Genomic DNA, 18,542 nt, shown 5'->3' with positions numbered 1-18,542 from the left:
TAAAAATATTGGGCTGTCAGGCACTCCCAGGGCGTTCACCATTCCTGACATCTGCCCAAATATGAAGCCGTCAGAGATGTAGCAAAACACCAGGCTCGTAATTGTGATTACCTGAAAATAATTCCTCTTCCTCTATAGAAAAATACGAGGAATAAAAATATTAAATCATGAGACGGAATTCAAACCTGCGTTTTTGGCCAGACCGGTGGTACCACTCGACATTCCACCATAACAATCGAATTTTCTACTGCTTTATTTTTTTGTACCTAGGGTACCCCATGCCATCTATTGAGATAAGTAACAACTATCTCAACCAATATGATTAACCTTTTTAATGATTATACTTATGATATGCTATTAGAATTTAAATTTTAAATTCTAGTAGTAATATAATAGTAATGCCATCTGAAAAAATTAATTTCAGATACTTGCAGAAAATTTTTAAGAGGCAGCCACTTGTTTATCCGATACTTGGCAGTGATGTAGCTTATGTACCAGAATAAAATAAGATTATAAGTTATAGAAATACTTGTTAGCTGGGTTTTACCCACGAGTTCGTCCGTGGGTGAAACCGTGACACACAAGTAGTTCAGCAGGAACAACACACTGTATTTGCAATATTATATTCAATTTCACTGGGGTTTCTTTTATGGCTGTCTTTACAAGGAAATAACTAGAAATATTTATAATATACACTAGATAGATATTCCAACTTACTCGACGTAGGTAGTTACACTCCATTTGAAAAGTATTATATTTGTAAACGATGTCTTTGCAATGTTCACTTTACTGCGCACTACATTAACTATGTATTTAACTGTATTATAATAATAAAATACATCCAAGAGCACGTCGGACTCCGAATCAGAGGTTCTGTAGATACTTAAACTATATTAAAATATGAAATTTGTTCTTTGAAATTTAAAACCTAAAAATGTTATTGAAATTGCAACAAGTATGGCAAATTTTATGTGTCATGTCCCAACCCCACTGAAGATCGGCGTGAAATAGTAACATGCGAATGCTAATAAGTTTCGTACAGTGAGTGGGGGAGTCTTTCTTCAACCTTCCTTGTCCTTTTTCTTCCTCAGCAATCCCTTCACTTATCGGTCATATTTTAAAGTCGGATAAGATTATGGGCGTTGGGAGCACTTACATCAGTCGAACCAACAATTTGCCGACTGTGACATAAAAAAAAAAAAAAAAAAATGAAGGTTTTTTCAGTTTAATTTTGAGTAAGGAACTCAAATAACAGGTTTTAACTAATCATATTCAAACGACTGTGTAAATTTTAGGTTAAATTATAGCAAATAATTAAAGACAGCACTGAAAGCATAATATATACCATACGATTAATGATTAGTACAGGTGTGTGTACATCGCTGGCCTATTAAATCTGTGACAGATTATATATGCAGCTACATTTTTAGAAATTTAAATAGCTTTATGACTATTATGTTTTTGGGCAGTGTCGTTCATGACTGATGAGCCCGATTCTAGAACGACAACAACGCCCGCAAGTCCTACATTTATATGTTAATGATGTGGGTTGTGGTAAATTATTTAATCTTGTTCGACGATCGCGGAGAGCATCGAACCAACTGCGATCATATGCCTTACAACCCTCAAGAACAAGACTACGCCACGTGTGTATATACATTTCGAATAAAAGAATTCCGTGTACCGTCTGTGGTGTACAATAATCAATAATTTTGCATGCACTGATTATTCGATTTTTTAAACTCTATGTTTACACCCCTAACATTGCGACATATACTGATCGGCTAATATGGGCATTGTGCCTATGAAATCATAAGCGCGTGTGCGAGTGGTACGGTGGGCGGCTGGCCAATTAGGGTCATCTAATAGAATTAAAATACATAGGGGATTCATAAGTGTTTTTTTACGTAATAGTACAAACTGTATAATCATAGATCTCAAAAACAATCTAAAAAGTACCCATACCGTAAGTACCCACCTAGAGACCCTTATTGCAAATATTTAAAAAGGTTGAGCGTTATACTAACATAAATTATAAAATAGGTAAGTAACTTACGTACTTGGATCGTGAGCTTAGTGTTAAACATATTTTTATAAATTTAGTTTTCAATCAGTAACTAATTGTTTTTTACTGGCTTGTATTGTACAAATTGCGTTATGTTAACCGTTAGATAGCTTATTACTTTGAATTTTTTGTAGTATTTGAAGAGATGAATGAATGAATGACAGCAGGCATCTCAATTCAAGATGCGGTAAACAGTAGTTAGCTTACGTAATTTATTAAGCTTAAGGCTCTTCAACCCTACTCTTAATTCCAAGTATCGACATAATTATTTTAGCAAGAGCAAATAAATAATTCCCTCTTTAATTTCATTACATTATTAATTTAGAATCACTGTTGCAGCAAAAAATTAAGTCAAGCCCTTTATTAATTAATAAAAAAGATTTTTTTTTGCATGAACACCAATTTTTTATACATATATTCGGATTAATAAAGCAGAATTATTCGAAGAGTACCTGGATTAATAAAAACACGCTAAAGATAACAATATATTATCCGTTTGTTTATACTTTAATTGCTCGCAAAAAAAATGATATTCATAAAGTTATTTATTTCATTAATTTAATGTTTCATTTTTAATAAAATCGTTAATATGTAAGTGCCTTGGTTGAGTATGGAAAATCTCTGTAGCCACGTGTTCAAACTCACGAGTATCAGGCATCTCGTTTAAACATAATTCAAGTGTGACACGTTATTCTAAACGTGACGAAGTGTTGCTAATTCATCCATTAATTAAGGAGACATACAGACATATATTTATTCATCATAAGAGACATAATATATATAACTCGTGTGAGGTTTGTAAGAGAGTAGGATAAGGAGGAAAAAAGAGTATCTCTAGAAAGGTAAAACGTATGAAAATAACATAAATTTAATAAATAACAAGCCTAGCTGCTATTGACATAAAATACAAGTATAATTGCGCAGTATATTAAATTAAATAAATAGTAGAGTTTAAAAATTACATACTCCTTACATTTGCGCTAATAGTATTCATAAAATATTTCACAATATTTTCAGTTTAATCTCAGTAAAATAAATAATTAATTTCCACCAAACTTGTATTCAAAATGATTTTCAGCTGACGTAACTGTTAAAAAATGAAGAATAAAAGGCGAAACGTCTGAAATTATGGCATAGATCTTTTCCTCTGTGACTGAATTTAAAGGATGTTTTCTGTATATCTGTATATTTTAATATTTTACAACATCAGAACTATCTCTGAACTTGTTAAAATAAGTTTTAATTTTATAATTATACGAGTACATATTGATAGTTATTTATCTTAATTACCTACGTGCTATTAAAATGTTTGCCAAATAAATAGACAGAGAGATTTTTACCCTATATAGTATGATATACTATATAATATAATATACGATAAACTTCCATTTTGTAACAAATTATTAATAAATTAAAGGTTAATTTTATAATCCGGTATAAGTTTCTTAGCCGTTTCACTATTTTCACATTTGATTTCGAAACTACCTTGCCGAAAGTATGTTTCGATTTCTTGTAACGACCGGCCTTTCGTTTCTGGTAAAAACATCCACATGTAAAACAAACATATATAAACTATACCAGCATTTAAAAAGAAAACACCGTGATAACCTATAGAAGAAAACATACTGGGTGCTAATTTAACAGATAAAAATTGCAATGGAGAGCCAGCGAGTCCCAATAGAAACATACAAAATGATTTAATTTCCAAGGGGAATATTTCACTTATTAAAGCTTCTAGAACTGCATATGGACCAGCACTAAGGATAATAAAGTAAGAAGCCAGCAGAAAGACCCTAATACATGAGAAATATATGTTAGTGGTTGGTAAATAACATAAACAAATGGCAAGAACAGTGAGAATAGTATTTGAAATTATTCCGAAATTTATAATTAATGTTCGTATCTTAAGTTTCTTTATGAGAAAACAAGATAACAAGACACCACTAATCGTAAACATATCCACCGCCAATGTGAATAATAAAATGTTTGAACTACCGGTTATTTCTTGCATTAAAGTAATAGCAAAAGTGGAAAATAAAATACGCCCCGATGCTACTCTATATACTATACTTATAACTGTCAAGCCCATGACCTTCCAAAAATATTTATGTTTAAAAGCTATCAATAATTTAGAAAACATAGTGTGCCGATTCTGCAACTTGAACGCTCTTTGTTTAGCCTTTTCGTATGTTATCAATGTATCCAATTCATCACAAGCCTCTTTACTAGAACCACGCAAAGCTACAAATGCTTGCTTACAGTCTTCAAAACGTCCCTTTGACGCCAACCATGAAGGGCTTTCAACCCAAAATATTGGGAGAATTATTGACATACTTGTGGGAATTATTCCCAAAAGTGCTACGAGTCTCCAATTGAATAAAATACTTAAAATATGGCCTAGCATTATACCTATTATTGGTCCAGCACCACATACTAAATTCGTGTACAATGCCCGATTATCTGGTGAAATATATTCGCCTATGTTCGCATATGAAACCATCAGTATACTTCCAAAGAAGGTACCAACAATCACTCGGGATATTAACAGCATAGCTTTGCTCTGGGCATAATACAACATGATCCACGTTGCAAGGATGGGTGTACTCAGGAACATGACAGATTTTCCACGGCCCATGAACTGATCGACTATAGCAAAGAGGGCGAAGCCGCAGAGACACATCAGGTTTAGTATGGACGCTGAAAACATTAACACGGTATACAATTAACGATTTTAGGACTTTAAATAACAGTAAAAATATAAAATACATATCTATTTTATCAACCACTTTAGAATTCTATTAAGTATTAAGAAACAGAAGTATTAATACAAAACGCACGGACACTTTCCTAACAATGAGTAATGGACTAAGCTTGAATAAAATTACATTTGCAGTAGTAGGTGGAATTGTTTTAGTTGTCAAGATTCCACATTTGATTTGGTTAAAAGCTCTATGAAATTTCTTCTTTTCTTCAAATACCTTTTTTAACGGGGGAAGGGACCATAGGCTTTAAACGGGTTGGAACCAACGGTTAAATTTGAAACGGTAAAAATTAGGAAATAAATATGTCTGAAACACTTATTTGGCATATCCCCAATAACATCATAAATGCAAGGCCAAATCTGACTATGTCTATCTCTTCCTCACACGTACCCTAAAACCACTGAACCAATTTGAATGAAATTAGGTACAGATATGGGAAGCCGAAAAAGTCAAAGGGTATTTTTTAGCCTGGAAGCTATGCTGAGCTGGGCTCTGCGGGCGGAAAGTTAGTACTAAAATAAATGAAAAATATGTACCAATCCAGGAAATATCCTCTTCTGTAACAGGTATGGGACTATCTGGAGCCCGCAGAGCGTCTATCATCCCGGACAATTGACCAAAAATATATCCATCCGATATATTGCTAAACAACAGCCCTATGATGACCAACACCTGAAAACGTTTAAAAATTATATAAACATCTAGCCTTTACCCGCCGTATCGCTCACTTTCGAAACTATAAATCTAAGCTCTATCTCTACCTTTGTGGAATCCAAAAGAAACATGAATGATTAAAATCAGTCCATTTAGGTAGAAAGAGTTCAGTGACAAACATACTCATATATTAATAATACGATATGTAACCTCGAGTATAAAGAATACTATATATATACTAGCTGACGCGGCAAACGCTGTTCTGCTTTACTCTTATCACTTAGGGGGATTAAAAATAGATGTTGGCCGATTCTCATAGATAACGGATAAGCACAAAAAATTTCATCAAATTCGGTCAAGCCGTTTCGGAGGAGCATGGCAACGAAAACTGTGACACGAGAATTTTATATATTAGATGAATAATGCAAATAATGAAATGTTGAAAGCTTCAACTGGTGAAACTTTAAAATCAATCAGTGAAACTTCGATATCTTTCACATCTGTAGGTATTGACTGGACTTTCAAAGGAGTTTCAAAACTTGTTTAATTTCCAAATGAAACGAAAATACTTCCTCTTTGTGATATGTGATATTAAAAATACGTGATAAAGTAAAAATGTATTATGAAGGATATTATAAGGGCATTGAATAATTTCAAATATAAACGATAAATAATTGTTATGTGAAAATTGTTTTTGCACAGAATTATTGAAATTATATACTTCAGCTGATTGTAATATTCGAAATATAACGATTATTAAGTAATAATAATATACATCAAGTTGATGGTAGGATGCCTGTCTGTGGGTCATCTTGGGGAGTTTCGGCGCCAAATTTCAAATAAATTATTTGATGTTCTACAGAAATTCAGATATAGCAATATACAGCCGTTCTATTTTCTTTGATGGTTTCACAAGTAAACAATTTTAAGTATTCTAAAGTCAATTGTGGGTTAACATAATTTTGAATAATTTTCGGTTATTTTATTTTTCAAAGAATATTTCCAAAAGATTTAAATAGAAATAATATAAATATATCAATAAATTATTTTAACATGAGAAATTTTGAAAGAATAGAAAAAAAATTGATCACTAGGTGGGATTCGTGAGGGATCACGGGTGGCTGAGAGGCTAGGCGTTGCTACGGTTTCGCAAAAAACGTGGGTTCGAATCCCACCTCGTGTTAAAAAAAAATTCTATTCTTTCAAAATTTCTCATTTATAAAGCATTTCAATGCTACAAAAGAAAAAATTGAATTTGTTTTAACCTGTTTTGTTGTGAGCCTTCTCATTGTTACATATATTTAAAAAGCACACACTTAAACGAACGTCTCATATGCTGGTATTGATTAAACTAATAAATAAATAATTGTAAATGTTTAATAATAATTCTTCAACATATAAATATGTAACGATCGATGTCCAATGAATTAATTAATCCGGTTACTGCCTATAAAACTAACACAAGCAATTACAACCAATGTGTGAGTTAATGTTTCCTATATACCTAAGGCAGAACTAAGTATCGTAACTAACTACTATTCGTTCGGGTTGAATCAACGTAAAAAAACAATATTTTAAACCCTTCATTATAAAATAAAATAATGTCAGTTTCCAGAGGCCCATATCCTTTTCCTTATCCTTAATATAATAAAGGAAAGGACTGGGTCCTTTCCTTTATTCGTTTCGTCAATCCTTTCTTAATCCCTTTTCAATGTGAAGTCAGTAATCCATTTGTAGAGGGGTAAGGTCTACAATCGACCTTACGCCTCTCCAAATGTTCATGGGCGGTGATAACCCTTACTACGACCCAGCAGCACCATTGTCGCCGATGACCTAAAAAAATTGTATACCCCAAACTAATTCAAATTAATTATTTCATTAATCATTATATTCCTCTATAATGCCTTGACATCTAATGGCAACAATCGTAGTCGTGTAACCTATGTAAAATGTTTTATTGAAATACCTCTAAAATCATACTGAAATAGAACATATTCGGTACCTATGTTTACAATAACCTAACAATAAAATACCTATATCATGATTCAAGGAAAAATATTTCCTATTACGGTAGTTTTTGGGTAGGTTAACATGATTTAAAGCAGCAGTGTAACCAGTGTAGCAAAATGATAGCGTTAGACGACCTATATGATTTATTAGCTGCGCCCCGCGGTTTCACCCGCGTAAGTACGTATCTCGTAAGAATATCGGGATAATAAGTTTCCCATATGTTATTCCAGTTGTCCAGCTGTCTACGTACCAAATTTCATTGCAGTCGGTCCAGTAGTATTTGCGTGAAACAGTAACAAACACACACACATCCTTACAAACTTTCGCATTTATAATATTTGTAGGATAAGTTATTAGACCCTCGTCCATGCTCCGCCCGGATATCAAGATTCCTGTTCCTTATCCCAAGGGAGCATTCACTCGGGATATAAAGAAACCTACTACCCAAGTCAGCTCATACCCTGTCTTTATACCAAATTTCATCAAAATTCGTTCAGTAGTTTCAGTGCGATTGACGGATAAACTAACAAACAAACAAACTGTCACATTTATAATGTTAGTGTGATTTACTTTTTATGTAAGATGTATATTTTAAAGTATTGAATAGTTTTGTCTGTTGCGTTCATGACATCATGGTAGGCCATGTGCTCTGCAACTATCAAGGTGCTTTTAAAAGTGTAAATCTAATAAAGATAATAATTTGTAACATCTCCTTTCTTCTGATGTGTGTGTGAATGAATAATATCCACATTTACTCTAAAGCCTGTGGTTTAAAATGTTACACTGCGTCACATACAAATAGCTCCACACACAATTATAAAGAACGAGCGCTCACGGAGAAATCCGATGTGGGGAAAACATAGCTGTAATATGTCTTTCGGTAGCATGGCGTTTATATTCATGGGACCATACTTATATTCAAAATTGAACAAAAAGCTAAATATCTATCCTATGACTAAGTTCCGTTGTAAAAATTTGTTACAAATTGGCTATTTAATCTAGACTACTTAGAAACTGAAAACCTCGTTACAATAATTTCTTGATTAAAATATAAACTTAAACATTAACTGACTATTAATATGAATATAATCACTTATACTAACACATACACACATACACTCACACTCAATACTCAAAATGGCATTTAAAAATTAAATATTTCCTTTTTTATGTAATACGATGAAAAAGATTGAGCCTCACAACACAGGGGATCCTAGTGTGGGGTTCAATGCAATGTATGTATTTATATCATGTAAAAATTTTAGAAACAAAGAAATTTTATTTTATTTTTATTTTTTTTTTACATGATTATTATATAGTAGCCTATGCTGCAAGCATTCAGACCTTCTGATGCTACATGAGTGTTGCGAGGGAAATCTCTATATAAGAGCACCGGAGACGTGTTCTCTCCGGACGGACGTTGTTGGGGTCGGAGATTTGTTATCTATATGTATCTTATGCAAGGTTTCACCACTTTTTTCTTTTGCAGTATAATTTTACAATTAAAATGTATCTCAAATTGGTATGCAAATTATTATAAAGCATATTTTATATGCATCAGTATGTACATAAATTTTATGCCAAGACAACATGGGAAATATTAAAAGTTTTTGTTAAATTTTAATCAACTTTTTTGCGTTTTCCTTGTGAAATTTTTACATACATATCTAAAAACTTGATGTGTTATTTATTTTATTTCTTTATTGGAAATAGTATGTATAGTATACCCTACACAGCAAGGCACATTTATATACGTACTATATTTAAAGATACTAGAGATTAAAAAAAGACAAAAAATTTTAGAATAAAGATCAATGAATAATAAACTTATAACAAATAAATATTTATAGTCACAACTACAATGACCTTCCTATTTATGAATCCTTACCTACATATTATACATACATATTAGATATTATGTCAAATGTTGAAGCAGGTAAATAATAAAGCACAAAATAATCTCATATATTTATTATCTATAATTATCACAACACATTACAATAAATAAATTAATTATTGAAGATGTGCGACCTACTTTCCTTTTGTTTGTAAGGGATCAATTCTTTAGTCGGTTTATTATCACAAACTGTTTCAAATCTGCCGAGGCGAAAGAACACTTCAATTTCCTGCAAAGACCGACCTTTTGTTTCTGGCAAAAACGCCCACAAATAAAACAAACAAAGAAATACTATAAACGCATTTAATAAGAAAACACCGTGATATCCTATCGTAGCAAACATACTAGGAGCTATTTTTACAGCTATGAATTGGAAAGAGGTACCAGTAACGCCTATTAAAAACAAACAAAATGATTTTATTTCCAAGGGAAATATTTCACTAACCAAAGCTTCGAGAACTGCGTATGGGCCGGCACTAAGAATAACAAAATAAGCGGCAAGAAGAAAAATCTTTACATATGAAAAATATATGTTACCATTCGGTAAATAATACAAACAAACACCGAGAATTACGAGTAAAGTGTTTGAAATCGTCCCAAAACTTAAAATCAATGTACGTAACTTGAGTTTCTTAACTACGAAACAAGAAAGCATAGCACCCGTTATCGTAAAGGCATCTACTGCCATCGTAAATAATAAAATATTGGAACTGCTAGTTATATTCTGTATTAAAGTGATAGCAAATGTAAAAAATAAAACACGACCCGATCCCACTCTGTATGTAACGTTTACGATACTCAAACCCATAACTTTCCAGAAAGATTTAGTTTTAAAAGCAGTTATTAATTTAGCCAACATTGTGTTCCGTTTTTCCACGGAATAACTTCTTTGTTTAGACTTTTCGTGAGAGATTAGTTGGTCCAATTCATTGCAGGCCTCTTCGCTGAAACCGCGCAGAGCTTTGAACGCCACTCTACATTCATCGAATCGCCCTTTGGAAGCAAGCCATGATGGGCTTTCCACCCAAAACATTGGGAGAATAATTGACAGACTCGTAGGAATTATTCCAATAAGCGCTACGTGTCTCCAATGCAATAAAATACTTAAAACATGTCCTATCATTGTACCAATTATCGGTCCAGCTCCACAAACTAGATTTGTATAAAATGATCGATTTTTCGAAGATATATATTCACCTATATTAATATACGATACAGTTATAACACTTCCAAAAAATACTCCGACTATCACACGAGAGATCAGCAACACAGTTTTACTTTGTGCATAATACAAAATAATCCATGTCGCGAGTATAGGAGAGCTAAATAACATGACAGATTTCCTTCGTCCAATGTATTGGTCTGCAATCACAAATAAGGCGAAACCGCAAACACACGTTAAGTTCAGTATTGAGGCTGAAACGAGAAAATAACTATAGCAGTCGAGTGATTTGGTTAAAAAAATGGTTTACACGGGTCGTGGTTGACTAGAACGATATTATTCATCTATGCTATAATGCGTTTTTTGTGTAGTATGAAAATATGAATACTATAATACTTAATTGACCGCCTCCTTGGTACAGTGGTTAACGAGTGAGCGTAGAACCGAGGGGTCCTGGGTTCAATTCCCGGTGGGGACGCAAAAAAAAAATGTCTCGGTCTGGCAGGGCACAGAAAGCTGATCACCTACTTGTCCGTAAAGAAAATCGATCAGTGAAACAGATGTACATCATCTGCCCCATACCCCACTAGGGGACACGGGACTTCACTTTTTATAATACTTAATTAATGTAATTTGTCCAAGTTGTAGGGCAGTAAATAAACAATCATAATATAAAAGTTGTAGGTGGGAATATAAGTAGGTAGGTAGGTAGGTCAGGTACCTATCCAAGAAATATCTTCGTCTGTTACGGGTATTGCACTGTTTGGAGCTCGAAGAGCATCAATCATTCCAGACATTTGACCATATATGTATCCATCGGATATGTTTATAAACATCAAACCAGTGACAACCAAGGCCTGAAAAATATAAATATATGAATTTTTTTATATCATCGTCGGCAATGGAGCTGGTGAGTCGCCTGATGGTAAGCGCTACGCAAGGTCGATTGCAGACCTTACGCCTCTACAAATGGATTGCCAGCTCCAAATTCGAATGGGATTAAGAAAAGATTGGCGAGAAAAATAAAGAAAAGGTAAGGAAAAGGATATGGGCCTCCGGCTCCCCCACTCACCGAACGAAATACAGCAGTTTATTGTGACCATATCGTGTATTCACGATATGGGCACCGGTGTATCTGGTATCTGGTATAATTATAAAAATATGTATTTATTAGCAATAGAAATTTTATTGATTTTGTCTCCTATGTGATCAAATAGAAATAAACTTAATAAACGCAAGTGAAAGTACCGGTTATTTTTAGATCGGCATGATAAGATTTGTTATGGTTTGCAGAGTGCTAAATTTGAGCATGAAAACAACAAAATGACTGATGAAATATAACAAGATAAAAATATAGAATAGTCATAAACAAAAGCTGAACCTGTTTCGTTGTGAGCCTTGCCATTATTCCAATTTTTCATACATAAACTCCAAAAAGTGAGCTAAAATGTGAGATTGCAAAAAAATGTTACATAAGCACAACACGTGCGCTACACTCTAACACCAAAGGAATATGTGTTTAAAATGAAAAACTTTGTTTTGTCACGGCTATTATTCCCTTGTTTAATATATGTTACATATAATAAAGATTTGCACTCTACCGTTGTGAACGATAAAAGTTTGCTACATAGAAACATTAGCAGCGCTATCACTATTAACGACATCTACAGGTCTACACAGTATACTTAAGACATTTTAAAGAATTAGTATTGGATACAGAGTTCAAACAAGTCGTTCGCTGTCGTAAAATATATTATGTTTAATGTATGTTCACCTTACTGGATATGGATTAAACTTGAGGCAAAGATCTCTAAATACAACTTTACAATGTATATAAACAATGACAAGCACAACTCTTTTCCTAAAATTTTGTTGTAAAAGATATTTAAGGCGAATTTCATGACACGTACGTACACAGCAAAAAAATATATACATATTTCTCAAAGAAAGCATAAACTACATCACTGCCAAGTAGAAAGAAAGAAATACAGAAAACAGTGTGAAAATTTACAATTGGGTTATTGGGTTAGCGGTAAACTATAGCAATTGGTGCAACATGGTGTTCCTCAAGGAAGTATCCTTGGACCAAGCTTGTTTCTTGGTTTCTTCTAGAATGACATGTATCCAATTCAGGTAAATGGGAAGGATATGGTTTAAAGCACCTAAGAGACTGTTCGACAGGTGTGACTGTCACCTTTAACCCTGCTCTTATCGACCAATAAGAAGAACTGACGTTATGAAATATCTCGGAGCCTATATGGAAAAAATTCTCACATTAATGCCTCCCGTTGAAATTGTGGTTAGCAACCATAATCCGCAAACTGATGTTTTATAAATTCTTATTTTCTTTTACAATTGCCAATATCCATAATATGAAAATGGTATAGACATGTACTGTGCGCTAGTCAATAAATAATGAAGTATTATGGGGGAAGTGTGTATAAGGCATACACCTGTGTAAATTTTACAACTAGTCATCGACTTTACAAACGTCCCTGAAGGTTACTCTATCATAAATGTTACTACACTGCAATCGCATCAAGTCATACAGACGTGTCTAATGGTTTCACATTGGCCACGATATTATACAGTCGATAACGTTTTATGATCCCTACGACATTCAATTGGTGACACAATTATCAACGATATAAAAAACTCATAGTAATCAAGAAATGTCATCCGATGCTTATTACACCCTTGAAACGTTAATCAGCATATTAACCTTCTTTGTATCGTATAGCCTTGAGAGAGTATAGTTTAAAGTTATGTGTGATATGAACATTAAAAAACCTTGCTGGTGACGAGATATGTCCATTTAAATTCAAATTGATATGATGTCCAAGTTCAAATGATGACCAGCTAGGTAATCATATCCCATATTTATTTGTGTAAAATTTCTAAATGGCCTCTTTTTGTAACGGTAATTTAATTAACTTCATTTGTATGTCTACATCTAACCGACACCTTTAGACTCGATTTTGATCTACCATAATTGGACATATATAATTCATACATTGTACACTTAGCAAGAATCGATGACAATAAAATAATTTCATGAGCTTATCTTATTATCCTGATAAGCATCGCCAGGATTTAATATTTTCCTTTTCGTATGCTCTGTATCAAGTAAGAACGTTTAGTTGTTTCTATTATTAAAGTGTGCTGTTGAGGTTTAATTTATTTATATCTATATTATGTATTATAATTTAAAACTCACTCATAAATAACTCATCTCACTCACTCATATCTTTGAATAAATTTGTATAGGGATTGAAACAAACTTCTTCTTTGCATTTAAAGAAAATCTTTGGTATCAGAAAGATTCATCGTAAATCAGGTTGCATATGGTTAGATTCTAGATATTTCAATAAAAGCTTAAAAGATAAAGTAACAGCAATGACACAACAATCATTGTAAAAATTATTTAATTTTATCATTACAAAAGTCACATTTTATACATAGATTGAATACTTCCACTTATAAGAAATTATATAATAATAAAAAGCATTTCAATGCTATACAACTAAAAATTAAATTTATCCTTCCACTTATTATAAATTTATTCATATTATAATGCTCTTATCAAGTGAAAATATGATTAAAATTATTTTAATAAATACGTTTCGTTAAATACGTCAATAAATATAAAATAATTCATATAAATATTTAAGTCTGTTATAAGAAATTCTGTGGTATAAATTTTAACCGACGTTCCCAAAACAATGGAAGGTTATCCAATCTTAGTAAATTTTTTATGTGTGTTCTCTAGCTCCCAGTTCTCTACCAATCGAAATATTCATTCTTGTGTTCGATAAAAGATTATTAATGAATACTTAATTTTTACAACTACCGAACCAAATACCTGAGGTAGAAAATCTTACAAAGCGTGGAACACTTTCAATGTTATACAGCGCCTGTATAGAGTATCTTCCTCTACAAAGACCTGGATTAAACTTCACACTATTTGTTTGTTTGATCACACATTAAGAGAATAAACCAAAACGCGAATGGAAATTATTGTCTGATAGTTTATAAAACACATTTTTGGAGCCTGTTATACACTCGTAACAAGAAATTAAGATTACTTTTCAACTAAAACAATATTTGCACATTCAACACTAAATACTTCTTGGGATCCGTCAAATTTTCCTGTTTTGAAAAATATTTCGATTTCCTGTAAAGTTCTGCCTTTCGTTTCGGGCATGTAAACACTTAGATATACGAGACAAAATGATACGATAAAAGCATTGAATAGAAACGTGCCAGAGTACCCCATTGTCGCAAACATGCTTGCAGCCAATTGAACTGATAAAAAATGAATTCCTCCAGCTATACTTCCTGATAGAAAGCCACTGAACTCTTTAATTTCCAATGGGTGTACTTCTCCAATGAACACGTCAAGTACAGGATATGGGCCAGCATTTACTACAATGTAATATGAAGCCATTAATACTACTTTAATCCATGGATACCAATATTCGTTCGGTACGAAATATAAAGATGCACTAAAAACCACTAATAGAGTATTCGAAATGATACCTGAGATGAACAACAGTTTCCTCATTTTCAGTTTTTTTATCAAATAAAATGAAGCAACAGAACCGATTATTCCGAATCCATCAACGAGCAACGTAAATAGCAATACGTTCGTACGACCCGTAATCTCTTGTATCATAGTTATTGCTAATGTATTTAGTAAAACACGACCAGCAGTCGCTCTATATATATTAACAACAAATAATATCGCAGTTATTTTCCAGAAATACAACTCTTTGCATGCAAAAATAACTTTCTTCATATCACTGAATTTCGAGCTGTGTCTTGCAACAAAATCGCTTTGATTTTTCTTCTCATATGCTATAAGATTTCTTAATTCCGCCTCATTAACTTCATTGGCTTGGCGCAAGGATTTAAAGGCTTTCTCACATTTATCGAATTTTCCTTTCGATGCAAGCCAGAACGGACTCTCGATCCAAAACAATGGTAGAAGACAGGCCAAACCTGAAGGAATTATACCCAAGAGCGCAACGTTTCTCCAATCCATCAAAAGACTAAGTATATGACCTAACATTACTCCAAACAAATTACCAAGACTAATGATTATATTACACGCAAACTGTCTGATATTTGGAGGAAGATATTCACCACAATTGAATATCGTTTGAAAAAATATTCCGCCATACGACACACCAACTATTACCCTTGTAAATAGGAACACAAATTTGTCTTGTGCGAAATAAAGCGCTATCCAGCATAATATTACCGGCACCCCAAGAATAGTAGTAGATAATCTTCGTCCAATAGCTTTCGATAGGATGCCAACAATTACAAATCCACATATAGAAGTCATATTAATTGTAGAAGCTGAAAAAAAAATTGAAACATTTGAAGCATGTACAACATTAATACAATCTACCTACTCATTAAAAACAAAAGTTATATTGAATAATATTTATAGCTTTCAGTTAATCAAAAAGAAAACTACAAGTTAATAATTTGGTTACTGTATCTTCGTTTTATTCAAATAATTTATATATAATAATGTATTATCTGTAACGTAACTCTATGAATATGAAATTTTAAATAATTTATTGAGTCATCTATTAGTTTTTCGAAGATTTGGGATATTTTCCACAATTTATATCTAAAATCTAAATCGGACAGATAATTACCGATCCATGAAATATCATCTTGAGATACTGGAATAGGACTATTTGGTGCAGCCAAAGCATCTATCATTCCTGACATTTGTCCAAAGATGTAGCCATCGGAGATGCAACAAAATACTAAGCCCGCAACGATGACCACCTGAATCAAAAATTATTAAGATATGCTAGTATTTTCTTGTGTTTGATTTTACGCAAGTATTATACATTTAGATATTCAAAACTTTTTAACGGATTTTAAACGCGATTTATTCATTACATTATCAACCCGACGTTTCGAACACTTTACAGCGAGCGTGGTCACGGGGAGACCTCCCCTGCCTGCTCCTGACCTGCTCGCTCGCTTTTAATTTTTAAGATATGCTATGAAAAACAGTAAAATAACAATTTCCTTGATGGGTACATTACATAGCGGTAGTTATGGAGTCCTCAAAAACAACCCAGAACACGATTTTCTTAGTAGCTGCAACTGATAAATTTGACTACCCCATATAACTCTATATATTCAAAATATTTGACGTCAATGCCTTATTGTATACCCGACTGCCTCTGAAGGAGGGCAATGCTTTTTGAGCGTAATTTAAATGCTTTATTATTAAAGTATTGATGACTATTTAAACATGACGCATTATTGATGCACTGTAAATAAACTAAAATAATTTATTTAAATGAATATCTCAAAAAATGTAGCAGATATTTGTTAATGTATTCGCTAATGCTTAAAATATGAGATACGTTACATCTTTATTATCTGTGCTAGTATGCATCTTTAACCAGCTCTAGGTTAGCTACAATAACAGTTTATGTTTAAAATTAAGTAAGTTATAAGGATAGAATTTAGTATCTAATGGTGAAATTGGCATCATATTATAATATTATCTTATCCATTTCCATTGTTCTATTAATAAGATTCCTCAAATTGATAATTAAAAATATTTTTTTTAATTATTTTTGACACCGTAATATGCATACCTATAATTATTACCAGATACTTCGTCATAAAGGTGCGTCCACTAACTTCAAAACAACCTACCATAAAGCAATAATATTAGGCGAAAAAATACTTGAATGTAATTAATATTATGTATTTAAGTATATCGAGTTGGTGCTAGCTGCTATCTTTTATTTTTAATTAAAGTTTTCGCAGTTTCATTATCATTGAAGTGTAATATGTAAAACAATGTGTAAACACGATTAACTATGGAATTTAACGACGTAAATTTATAATTAAAGTCCCTTCAAATGATAATGCAAAAATTCGAATTGAGAACCTCTTAATATTTCTTATAGGTTAAAATATATATACCTACGTACATCTCCATAGATACAAAATTCTTATGTTAATTATATTAGTTACTATACTCCTCCGAAACGGCTGGACCAATTATCATAAAATGTTGTGGACATATCGGGTAGATCTGAGAACCGCCCATTCTAGCCTATTCCCATCGCTTCGCACGCGTTAAATTCGAAGTAAAACCCCTTTCCCTATTCCTCAATAAGAAACAAAATACAGTTTATCTCACTCTCTCTTTCTTTCTTGTTTGTTTGCTATCTGCCGAACTGAGTACTACTATTATTATACTACTCGTTGTCTCAGTTACAATGCTCGGGTTAAACCTATCCATACGAGTGTTTCAAAACATTTGTAGGATCAATTGATTTTGTATTTCTTTAATGATTGTTATAATGAGAAATATTAAAGCTCTTCTATCTTTTTTGTTATTGGATCGATTAAATACATTTGTTCAAATTTTTATTTCAAATCAAATCTAGTTTTCAGATGGAATTACCAAAAATTATACCAATTAAATATCGTAATAAATAAAAATATATAATATGCTGATCTATTTTCCAACAAATACATATCTTATAATTAACACACCCTTCGGAATTAATGGGTAAGTAACGATCAATTATCAGGATAGCTGCACAATAATTATCTATAGCATTCATTGAATATTAATAGATATTATTAATGATAATTATAATAATATACATATTTATCTCTGACACAGATGTCAGCTATAAATCGCCACATAATGATACATAATTGAGCCTCAATCTCTCGATGATGAAAAATCGAGTATTATTTAAGAAGCATTCTTACAACCCACGCCGAGATATTATACGACCCTAGCTGATGTTTCGCCTGATGGTAAACGATCATCACCCCATAAACATTCTCAGAAATAGGACCTATGCGAATGCGATGCACGCTTCTAAGGGATAAGACAGGAGAAAAGGAATGACAAAATCAATAGTGGACAAGTAAAATATTATAAATTTTATAATTATTCATGATTATAATTTAAAATTATAATTT

At 32.5% G+C, this 18,542-nt stretch overlaps 3 protein-coding genes across 3 annotated transcripts; all 3 read right to left on the bottom strand.

Annotated features, from left to right (window-relative positions):
* Positions 1 to 3,476: 3,476 nt before the first annotated feature.
* On the bottom strand, positions 3,477 to 5,612 carry LOC119834297 (sugar transporter ERD6-like 4). Its single transcript, XM_038358636.1, has 4 exons — positions 5,589 to 5,612; positions 5,364 to 5,499; positions 3,644 to 4,762; positions 3,477 to 3,598 (listed from the first exon to the last, which is right to left on the bottom strand). Exons 1-4 carry the CDS (start codon positions 5,610 to 5,612, stop codon positions 3,477 to 3,479), a joined length of 1,401 nt encoding a protein of 466 aa, XP_038214564.1.
* Positions 5,613 to 7,281: 1,669 nt separating this feature from the next.
* Positions 7,282 to 11,955, bottom strand: LOC119834296 (sugar transporter ERD6-like 6). The gene is made up of 4 exons (XM_038358635.1): positions 11,932 to 11,955; positions 11,272 to 11,407; positions 10,182 to 10,750; positions 7,282 to 7,314 (listed from the first exon to the last, which is right to left on the bottom strand). Exons 1-4 carry the CDS (start codon positions 11,953 to 11,955, stop codon positions 7,282 to 7,284), a joined length of 762 nt encoding a protein of 253 aa, XP_038214563.1.
* Positions 11,956 to 14,631: 2,676 nt separating this feature from the next.
* On the bottom strand, positions 14,632 to 16,983 carry LOC119834295 (sugar transporter ERD6-like 6). The gene is made up of 3 exons (XM_038358634.1): positions 16,957 to 16,983; positions 16,223 to 16,358; positions 14,632 to 15,914 (listed from the first exon to the last, which is right to left on the bottom strand). The coding sequence occupies exons 1-3, from the start codon at positions 16,981 to 16,983 to the stop codon at positions 14,632 to 14,634; spliced, it is 1,446 nt and encodes a 481-aa protein (XP_038214562.1).
* Positions 16,984 to 18,542: the final 1,559 nt, after the last annotated feature.

The sequence above is a fragment of the Zerene cesonia genome, chromosome 19, assembly GCF_012273895.1.
Source record: "Zerene cesonia ecotype Mississippi chromosome 19, Zerene_cesonia_1.1, whole genome shotgun sequence".
NCBI classification, from domain to species: Eukaryota; Metazoa; Arthropoda; class Insecta; order Lepidoptera; family Pieridae; genus Zerene; species Zerene cesonia.
The sequence above is the reverse complement of the archived record's forward strand: the minus strand, read 5'-3'. Positions and strand labels throughout refer to the sequence as shown.